Source organism: Leptonychotes weddellii, chromosome 12 (genome assembly GCF_054177405.1).
Source record: "Leptonychotes weddellii isolate Sample4059 chromosome 12, ASM5417740v2, whole genome shotgun sequence".
Classification (NCBI taxonomy): Eukaryota; Metazoa; Chordata; class Mammalia; order Carnivora; family Phocidae; genus Leptonychotes; species Leptonychotes weddellii.
This window is the reverse complement of record NC_138380.1, coordinates 92,559,953-92,569,892: the sequence shown is the minus strand read 5'-3', so window position 1 is coordinate 92,569,892 and position 9,940 is coordinate 92,559,953. Positions and strand designations below refer to the sequence as shown.

At 55.7% G+C, this 9,940-nt stretch overlaps 1 protein-coding gene across 1 annotated transcript; it reads left to right on the top strand.

Moving 5' to 3' along the window:
• The first annotated feature begins 3,503 nt into the window (after window positions 1–3,503).
• On the top strand, window positions 3,504–7,773 carry IGFBP1 (insulin like growth factor binding protein 1). Its single transcript, XM_081800844.1, has 4 exons — window positions 3,504–3,942; window positions 5,100–5,269; window positions 6,315–6,440; window positions 7,304–7,773. The coding sequence occupies exons 1-4, from the start codon at window positions 3,603–3,605 to the stop codon at window positions 7,433–7,435; spliced, it is 768 nt and encodes a 255-aa protein (XP_081656970.1). The 5' UTR covers window positions 3,504–3,602; the 3' UTR covers window positions 7,436–7,773.
• Window positions 7,774–9,940: the final 2,167 nt, after the last annotated feature.

Genomic DNA, 9,940 nt, shown 5'->3' with positions numbered 1-9,940 from the left:
CTCTGGCCCCGCGGGACCCTCCCTCCGGCAGCACCCCTCCCGTTCCCCGGGCCAGCTGCCCTTTCCTTCCTGCAGACGTTTGTGAGCGTGTCCGCGGACTGTTCTACGTTCAGACCTCTGAGGGCAGGGCTGTAGCTCCGGAGTGACTGGCCCACCTCTGTCCCGGGGTCTGGCCTGCGGCTGGTGCCCAGCCTGAAGGGACATCGGCAGGACGGTCTTGGCACTGGTGTCTGGTCTGCAGGTCTGCCCCCTGGATTGTTCCCGAGCTCCCTTTTGACCACTGCACCCCTGGCCCCCCCTAAATCCTCCCATGGTCGCCCAACAGTACCTACAGCTTCTCCCTCCTGTTCCCCCTACTGTCATTCCAGCGTCCAGGCAGGAGAACTCTGGGTCCTTCCCCCAACACACCACCCCCTTCCCGGTTCCCTGCCTTACCCACTTGTCTGCCCTGCGGGGCCATCCTCTGCTGTTTGGGAGGCCCTTCTTCCCCTCCGACACCTGCCTTGGCTGGCGGCTTCTGTGGGAAGCGCCCATGCGTGGCTCCATGCCCTGTGGCCTGCTGTTTGCCACCACACTCTGGACTCTCCAGGAAAGTGCTTATCTCCAGGACCAGCTTATAACTGGCCCCGGACGGGGCGTACCTCCTGCCAGGCGCCGCAGCCCGCACCGCAGCCGGCCCCCATCCTCTGCATGTCCTCTGCTGCGGGAAGGACAGGGTGCGAGACCGAAGCTCGAGAACGTGCCCTGTGAGGGCCCTTCCTTCCCGAGGGGTGGCTGTTGGAGGGGGTCAGGGAGAGCCCGGGAAGAACGCTCTTGCAAGGTGGACGGCGGGATGGTGGCGCGGAGGGAGGTGGACCGGGGAGGGGCATGGAAATGCCGGCCGGAAGCACAGCAAGGAGGACGTCAGGAGACGTGGCAGTGACTTTCTCTGGCGTGGGGTGGGGACACAAGGGCCGGACGCTGAGCAGGAGTCCGCAGGACTGGGGAGGCAGGAGCAGCTCTGACAGCACAGCGCTCGAGTCAGGAGGGGCTCCCTGCAGCGCCCGGGAGGGGTGACTGGGCCTCTGACGGGGGTCACGGAAGTCGAGGCGCGGACTTGGGGGCGCGGCAGGCCGGGCGCCAGGGGCAGCAGGGCCCAGGACTCACGGGTGCATGCAGGAGCAGGCACCGCAGGGTGGACAGACAGGCAGGGCCCACAGAGGCCTCCAGGAGGAACTGCCCCGTTTGTGTTGTTGTGGCCGGGGAGGCGGAGATCTCTCTCTCTGGGGTTTGGTTTGTGGCTCCTGTGAGGCAAGCAGTGGAAACATTTGGGAAATCGATGTACATGGAGAGGAACTTCCATTACGTGCTGAACGAGGGAGACCTGGGGTGGGGGTGGGGGCCTCACCGGGCAAGTGCACAACAGGGTGAACTGTCCAGGCCTGGCACAGACCTGCACACAGTAGGCGGGCCCTGAATGTTTACCCAGTGATGCCCTCTTGTGTGTGTGTCATTAAGGGACCATCTCAGGTGGACACAGATCCTAAATGGAGGAAGTCAGAGGAAATTCAGAGCACAGATCCTTCTTTTGGAAATGAAATAATTTAGGAACCTACACCAAAAATAATGCTCAGCTAGTCGAAAGCCATGGTCAGCTCCTTAACCAGACACTGAACTTTACTCCATAAAAATAATGACAAACATGACCTTGAACTTCCAACTGCAATGATTTCCGCTGACCTTGTTTTGATCGTAGCTGGTGCTGTGGTCAGGGACGGAGCAGAGCAGAAACCCAAGCCACCGGCCCAGTGAGGCGGCTACAAATTCATGGTAAATTCATGGTAATGTGGTTACTCTTGAGATGGATAATAGACAGGATAATAAAAGTTACGATCATACGAAATAATGTAGTATTTACTAGATACTGTAAATCCAGAAAGATGGAGGTGTGCACAGGGCAAAGCAGTCCCTCCCTCAGTCCCTGATGTCATGCCCCTCCCCACCAAGGAGGCCCTGACATCAGTGTCTTATGTATTCCTCCCAAGATAGTCCATAAATTTAGAATCACGCTGACATGTATGTTCCTATTACTTTTTTGTACGCAAATTGCGTATTCTGTACCTCCTCGTTTTTTAAAAATGATTTTATTATTAGAGAGCGAGCAAGAGTGGGGAGGAGAGGGAGAAGAGGACTCCCCCGCTGAGCAGGAAGCCCAACGTGGGGCTCGATCCCAGGACCCCGAGATCGTGACCCGAGCTGAAGGCAGACGCTTCACCGACTGAGCCCCCCAGGCGCCCGTGTACCTCTTCATTTTACTTCACTTGGAAATTATACTTAGCTTGCAAAACTTCATACATCTTGGGCGTTTTCTCTATCAGTAAGTGTGGAGCTGCCTCCTTCTTGTGAATAGGTGCCTAGTTTCTGGGGACCAGGTGTCCACGAGAGCACCTGCAGGTGCGGGGACAAACGGACCCATTTCCCACGGCCTTTAAAGATACAAGGACATTTTTCTTGCAACCCCAGAGAATATCTAATAGGAATTTTCTCAAAAGAAAAAGACTCCTGATAAAAATTTGGTCTCATGGGGCGCCTGGGTGGCTCAGATGGTTGCACGTCTGACTCTTGGTTTTGGCTCAGGTCAGATCTCAGGGTCGTGAGATCGAGCCCCACGTCAGGCTCTGTGCTCAGTGGGGAGTTTGCTTGAGATTCTCTTCCTCTACCCCGCCCCCCAGCTCTCGCTCTCTCTAAAATAAATAAATCTTAAAGAAGTTTTTTTTTTTTTTTTTGGTCTGAGACAAAAAGTCAGAGGAAGAAGCCTGGGGTCTGGGCTGCATTCTGCGGCCTTGGCCCTGTGTCTTCATGGGCCCTGAGCCCTGCTCTTCTCTGGAAGCCAGCGAGCAAGGTCAGCCTCTGGAGGCTGTGGTGACATTGGGGAGCTTGGCACCAGCCCTGGGAGGAGCTGTCCCTTTCCCTCCATCCTCCCTCCTGGGAAAGGCTGTGATGTGTGCAGGTCCGTGGGCTGGAGGCCTTCCGCTTGCAGAGGGAGAAGCAATTCAGGGCTTTGCCCCTGAAAACTGGCCAGGGGTCCCTCCCTTCCTCTCCCTGGGCCTCGGTTTCCCCGTTTGAATACTGGCCACGAGGGCTGGCTTTGCCCAGCTGATCTTTGCGGAGGAGGAGCCCGCCGACGGCTGGGCAGGGGATGCCGCTTGAGCAAAACAAGCGAGACCTGGCCGTGCGCTCCTGGTTAGAACTGCCCTTTGGCTCCAGGTGGGAGCCCTAGCAGGACAAACAGTGGGAAACCTGGACCAGTAACCCTCCCTCCGCCCACCATTTGCGCAGGCTCTGGGATGCACGAGCAAAACAAACTTTTTCTTTTTTCTTTTTTCCCCAAACTTCTATTGAGCGCCAGCCACAAAGCACGCCGCGCCGTCAATCATTAACCGCGCGTTCAGTGGGGAGGGGAGCGCGGGCCGCACCCTTCATAAGGCGCGCGCGGCTCCCGGCGAGCATGGAGCGGCGGCCACCTCGCCGGCACCCGCTACTCGGCCCCCGCTCGCTCGCAAGCGCGCCCACTCCGCTCCCGCCCAGCCGGCTCCGACCCCGTCCGCCGCGCCTGCTCCACGATGCCTGAGGTCCCCGCAGCCCGCGCCTGGCCGCTTCTGCTCCTGCTGGCCATCCGGCTGGGCGCGACGGCGGGCGCCCCCCAGCCGTGGCACTGCGCGCCCTGCTCCGCCGAGAAGCTCGCGCTCTGCCCTGCCGTGCCCGACTCCTGCGCTGAGGCCGCCCCGCCCGCCAGCTGCGGCTGCTGCCCGATGTGCACCCTGCCAGCGGGCGCCGCCTGCGGGGTGGCCACTGCGCGCTGCGCCACCGGGCTCAGCTGCCGCGCGCCGCCGGAGACCCCGCGGCCGCTGCACGCCCTCATCCGCGGCCAAGGCGTCTGCGGGCCCACCGATCCCGAAGCAGGTAGGACCAGACCCCCCACGGGGTCGCTCGCCCCCCGCCCCACCCCAAGACAGATTGCGGGGCGCGGGGGGGGAATGGACAGTGTGGAGCAAACCCACCCAAGTCCAGAGCTTGGAGGGGAAAGCATCACCTAGATGAGCCCCGTCATTCATTCCATGGTCCTGCGGCAGGTGCCCAGGAGAGGGCCGGAGAGGCAGGAGGGCCTCGCACAACTTGGTGGGAGAGCTGGGGAGCAGGCCCAGACCTGGACAGCAGCCCACTAATGGGGGTGTAACCCAGTCCCCCGAGAGAGGAGGGAGGCCATGGGGGGCCGGCCCTCCTTTCTGCTGCTGAGTAGCCGCCCCGCATGGGGGGGGGCTTGTCCGGAGCCTCTGGGAAGGCCTGGATGGGGATCCCTCCCGCCCCAGGGCAAGCGTTTGGAATGTCCTTTGTAATGGACTCCCGTGGAGACAGCCCGAACTTGACAACTGTTTACAGAGCTTGTGTGAGCAGAGGCTATAAACTTCACTTGCATTCATTGCGATAGGAAAACAGCATTTGACGTGTGTGTTGCCCCTGAGGACTTGACAGTCAGATCTTTGCTGAAATTTGCGGGGATTTATTTGTAGTGGGAAGCAGAGGAAATGCCCCCACTCCCTACCTCCCCATCGGGCCGGTGGCTGCCCTGTCCTGTGTCATTCTTGGAAGAATCCCGTGGTTCCATGCCCTGGGAGGGGACCTGCCGGAGCGCGTGACCCTTGCAAGGAGGGACACAGTGTTCCTGCGGGGTCTCTGCCTTCAGAGTCAGTAAAATGGGGTCATCTCAATGGTCCTCAAAGGAATTGGATCCCCGGGACTCCCTCAGGAAAGCCAGCTCTCTGTGACTCTGTCCACGCACCGAATCCAAACGTGCACGTGGCTTCGCTCTCCTGCTACTTTAGAAGCAAAAACACAGGGTACCCTTGCAAGAACCCCCAGCTTACAAAATTGCCTGTTGGGTCGTCTGATTCCCCGGACATTGTCAGAAGCTCTGTTAAAGAGCAAGTGGGCATAACTCAGGGTCAGCATGACCACCCTTCTGCCCCAGCCTGGATTCTTGGGAGAGGAAGCCACTCCCAGGGGGGACAGGGGCGGAAGCTTGGGGAGGGCTCAAGGGTCTGCGGCGCTGCCTTTTTCAGATGCCAAGGAGTCCTTGGAGAGCTCTGAGATCACCCAGGAGCAGCTGCTGGAGAACTTCCATCTGATGGCCCCGTCGGAGGAGGACATGCCCGTCCTCTGGAACGCAATCAGTAGTTACAAGACCATGCGAGCTGGGTATGCCTCGGACTCGGACTCCGACAAGTTGAAGGTGAGGCCCCGGGGCAGGTGCCAAGCAGACCTGGTGGGCTTCCCCGGGGCCCGAAGCCCTGGGAATGAATGCTTTCCTCCCCAAGGCCTGATGAATGGACGTTTCCCACCTCAGCTTTGTCCAGCTTTTCCCGCAGGGACTTCGAGGAGGAGAGCCTGTTGGGTGGAAAGCCAGCCCCTCTGCTGTGTGGCTTCAGATTTGTGTCTGTCATACCACCCTAAAGCTCAGCCCGGGACTTTACACTGCTCCCCCAGGACCTCTGCTCCCTGCTTTCTAAAAATTGTGGTCAGATATGCATAATGTGACATTTATGATTTTAACCATTATACAGTATAGTTCTGTGGTATTGATTCTGCAAGCATCACCGCCAACCATCTCGAGAACTATTTTATCTTCCCCCCCTGAAACTGTCCCCACTAAACGCTAACTCCGCCGTCCCGCCCGATTCGACGGCTGTTTTTCATCCGACCACTTGAGGGCGGCTGGGAATCAAGCTGGAGGGATGGGCGGGTGTGTGAGGAAGAAGAGAGAAAATGGTCCCCACAAACACAAGCCCCCAGAAAAGTGGGGGTCTGACCCACTTCCCGGACACTTCAGGATTCTGTCTGCACATGGTGACCGATGGGGAAAAGTTCATTCTTATCTCCAAGTAGCCAGATGGATGCCTCGATCCTTGCTTGATCTAGCTTCTGTGAAGTAATGGCATAGAGGAAAGGGGTTCACAATCTCGAAGTCTCTGCTGCTGGAAGGGCTGGTTCCTCCTTCCCGTCAGATGGCTGGGGCGAATGAACACGGGGCAGAGGCAGAGGGGAGCACCTGGGAGATGGGGAGCTCCGGTCTCCCTGTAGGTGTTTAGCCAGCGTTCAGGGAGGGTGGGTGTGCCCCCCCAAATCTCAACAACTCTCACATACACTAACCCCCTCCTCACCCCCAGGGCAGGTCTGACCCGCCCCCAGAGCGCCACAGAACTTCTCCCGCCAGTCCTGTTTAGGTGGACAATTCACTTTTCCTTGTCATTTATCGCAATGTCAAAATGTTCTTCTAGGAGCCTTGCCGGCGAGAGCTCCACAGGATACTTGGACAACTGGCCGAGGAACATCAGTCGCCCAGGCACCTTAACAATTTCTACCTGCCCAACTGCAACAAGAATGGATTCTATCACAGCAGACAGGTGTGCATCTTGCCCAGGGGCATCCTGGTGGGGACGGCCCCGGCTGGCACATCCCTGCAAAGCCACCCTTTCCTCCAGCAGGGCGTCCAATCCCAAATAGGCACCGTAAAGCCCCCAGCTGACCATATTAAGTAAGAGCCACCCCTCTGGGGCTAGGGGCAGGCAGCCCCTGGGAGCCTGAAGACCAGCTCGGTGGTCACGGCCAGTGGGGGACCCCGCACTGGGCCAGGGGCTCTGGCTCAAGCGTGACCCTGCCCCTCGGCAAGCCCGAGCAGGTGGGTGATAGGTCCCAGATCTGTTTCCCGTCTGTCCCACCAGAGGAAGGGGATAGCTCTTAGGAAAGCGAGTGTCTCCTTGGACCTCTGTCACTGCTCTCCTCCCCACAAAGGGAGACAACCCGCTCAGTGAAACACAGTAGAGTTTTCCAGCTTACCAGATAATAAAGGAGATCAAAACCAAACCGAACACTTAATTTTGAGGAGCTCCTTAGGACCCAGTGAAGCACGGGGTCTGGGGGGGTGTATAACCAGGCTGTGGTTTCCTGATGAGGAGTCTGCCCGGGGGGTGGGGGGGGCGTCCAAGGTGATGGCGGCCACACGTGGGACATGCTCCCTCCGGGCTCAGCAGCCTGCTGTCGGGGCCACAAGCCAGACACCTGTGCTCACACGAGGCCATTGAACACATGCACGATGTCCTCATCAACTGGACACTCGGCCTTAGTCTCTATTTTACGGGGAGAACTGCAGGCGAACTTGTTGGGCGTGCCCTCCCCGGCCATGGTCATGGCGGCTCCGAGCTCCACCTTCCCCCAGCTTCACCGGGGCTGCTCCTGACCTTGCCTGCTCTCTGTCTTGCGTCTGCAGTGCCGGACGGCCACGGACGGTCAGCGGGGGCTCTGTTGGTGTGTCTACCCCTGGAGCGGGGAGAGGATCCCGGGATCTGTGGAGGTCAGAGGCGACCCCAACTGCAATCAATATTTTGCCATGCACAGCTGAGAGCACGTGCCCTGTCATCTGTCCCTTCACAGGAAGTATTTAAGTACATAGCATATTTATAGTCCAGAAATCATGCACACCTATCTATATATATATGTATATGTGTGGGAACCACTTTTATACGCCACATGCTAGTGGACACATAAATCTGTAGTTTATTTATTCACTGTACATGTATTTTTTCAACACAGTCCCTGTGCTCTGTTACTTTGTAAATCATGAAACCTGTCACGTCGCACTGGGTGTAAATACTTGATTGCAGTTCCTCAAAGTTCCCCGCTTCTGGTTCTAAAGAGCTGGGGGTGGGGAAATAAAGCCTGGAAAATGCAAACCTGAAATGTGTAGCAGGTGCTTTTTTTTCTCAAGTGACTTAACAGGATGCTGAAGAAGGACTCCCTCTGCAGCCAGAGATCCGAGTCTGTGTAAACGCGCAGGGAGAGTCAGGGGGGATGACGGGACCAGAGTGGGACGTGGCCACGTTGCTCCGAGTTCCGGTCGAGTTGGCCATGTTGTCCGACACACCTGCACAGTGCAGATGTAGTGCAAAAAAATGTTCCACCTGGGAGCACTGTGGCTGCCGTGGACGTGGACTGAATGTTCCCTCCTTGTCTCTGAGATCCCTCTCATGCACCCCCTTCTCACGCAGCTGTGGTGTTTCAGGCTCCCAGGCCTGCTGCTGGCAGGTCTGCTCTTCCCCCTACCCCTACTCCCCCAACCTGGGTCCTAGCCTCTGATGACTCATCCCTTCTCTGCCTCTGTGAACAGGATCTTAAATGCGGGACACAAGCACTTCCTTCACTTGCCCCTCACCCTCTCTTGCCTCTGTCCTCGGCAGGGCTCGACGGTCTGTAGGTGGGCACCTGCTTGCCCCTTCTGTTTGGATGGCTGAGCCCTGAGTGCATGGGGCTTCTCTGCTCCTTGGATCCCTTATTCCTTCAACTATTCCTTGTTTGCTCTTCTGGAGGCAGCCCTGCTGACTGTTCCTTCCACATTTCTCCAGGGATGGATATCTTATCCATCCCAGTGGGTCCCACCTGGCCTCTTGGCTGCCTCCACCCCATCTCCTGGGGGCCCCCTACCTTGGCTGTGGGAAAAGCCAGAGTCTCCCCATCTCACATCCCCCTCACTCTCCATGGTCTGGGCTCCAGCTCCCCATCCTGGGTCTCTCCTTTCACCCTCTGACCCGTGGCTGCCGTCCCCCCTCTGCCAAGCCCCCAGGAGTGGCCTGTGAGCTCAACATCCAATATTATAATATCTTAAGACTATGGACACAAACTCTTCAACAAAATACTAGTAAACTGAATCCAGCAGCATATTAAAATAATTATTCATTGGGCGCCTGGGTGGCTCAGTCAGTTAAGTATCCAACTCTTGGTTTCGGTTCAGGTTGTGATCTCAGGGTTGTGAGATCGAGCCCTGTGACAGGCTCCATGTTGAGCTTGGAGTCTGCTTAAGATTCTCTCTTTCCCGGGCGCCTGGGTGGCTCAGTTGGTTAAGCGACTGCCTTTGGCTCAGGTCATGATCCTGGAGTCCCTGGATCGAGTTCCGCATCGGGCTCCCTGCTCGGCAGGGAGTCTGCTTCTCCCTCTGACCCTGCCCCCTCTCATGTGCTTGCTCTCTCTCTCAAAAAAAAAAAAATCTTTAAGATTCTCTCTTTCCCTCTGCTCGTCCCCCACTCATGTGTGCATGCTTGCTCTCTCTTAAAAAAAAAAGTCAATCACTATGACCAAGTGGGATTTATCTCAGGAATGCAAGGTTGTTCCAACACCCTAACATAAATTAATGTAATAAATCACATCAATAGAATAAAAACCTAAAAATCACATGGTCATCTCAAGAGACTCAGAAAAAGCATTTGATAATATCCAATACCCTTTCATGGTAAAAAACAAAAACAAAAACAAATCTCAACAGACTAGGAATAGAAAGAACTTCCTCAAGCTGACTAAAGGGATCTAGGAAAATCCCACAGCTGACAATGTAGTTAATGGGGAAAGTCTGTGTGCCTCTCCCCTTCCCTCTGCAGATGGGGAAAGAAGACAAGGATGTCTGCTCCCACCACTTCTTTTCAACATTGTACTGGAGGTTCTATCAGTTAGGCAAGAAAAATAAATAAATGGCATTCACATAAAGGAAAAGTAGAACTACCTCTTTTTGAAGATGGTCTGATCTTACATATAGAAAATCCTAGGCAATCCACTAAAAGACTATTCAATGAGTTTAGCAGGGTTGCGGGATACAAGAGCAATATAAAAAATCAATTCTATTTCTATATGTTTACTTCATTCAACCTAAAAAGAAAATTAAGAAAATAACTTCTCTCATTTTTTAGCATTAAAAAATATAAAATACTTGGTAATACACTTAACAAAAGAAGTACAAAATAAAAACTACAAAATATTGTTGAAAGAAATTAAAGGAGATCTAAATAAATGGAAAACATACCATGTTCATGGAACAGAAGGCCTGACATTGTCAACATTAAACACCCTAAACTAACCCACA

Coding starts and splice junctions, on each gene's coding strand:
- IGFBP1 (XM_081800844.1), top strand. CDS start 3,603: ATGCCTGAGGTCCCCGCAGCCCGCGCCTGGCCGCTTCTGCTCCTGCTG. Junction 5,270..6,314: donor CGGACTCCGACAAGTTGAAG/GTGAGGCCCCGG, acceptor ATGTTCTTCTAG/GAGCCTTGCCGGCGAGAGCT. Junction 6,441..7,303: donor GATTCTATCACAGCAGACAG/GTGTGCATCTTG, acceptor TTGCGTCTGCAG/TGCCGGACGGCCACGGACGG.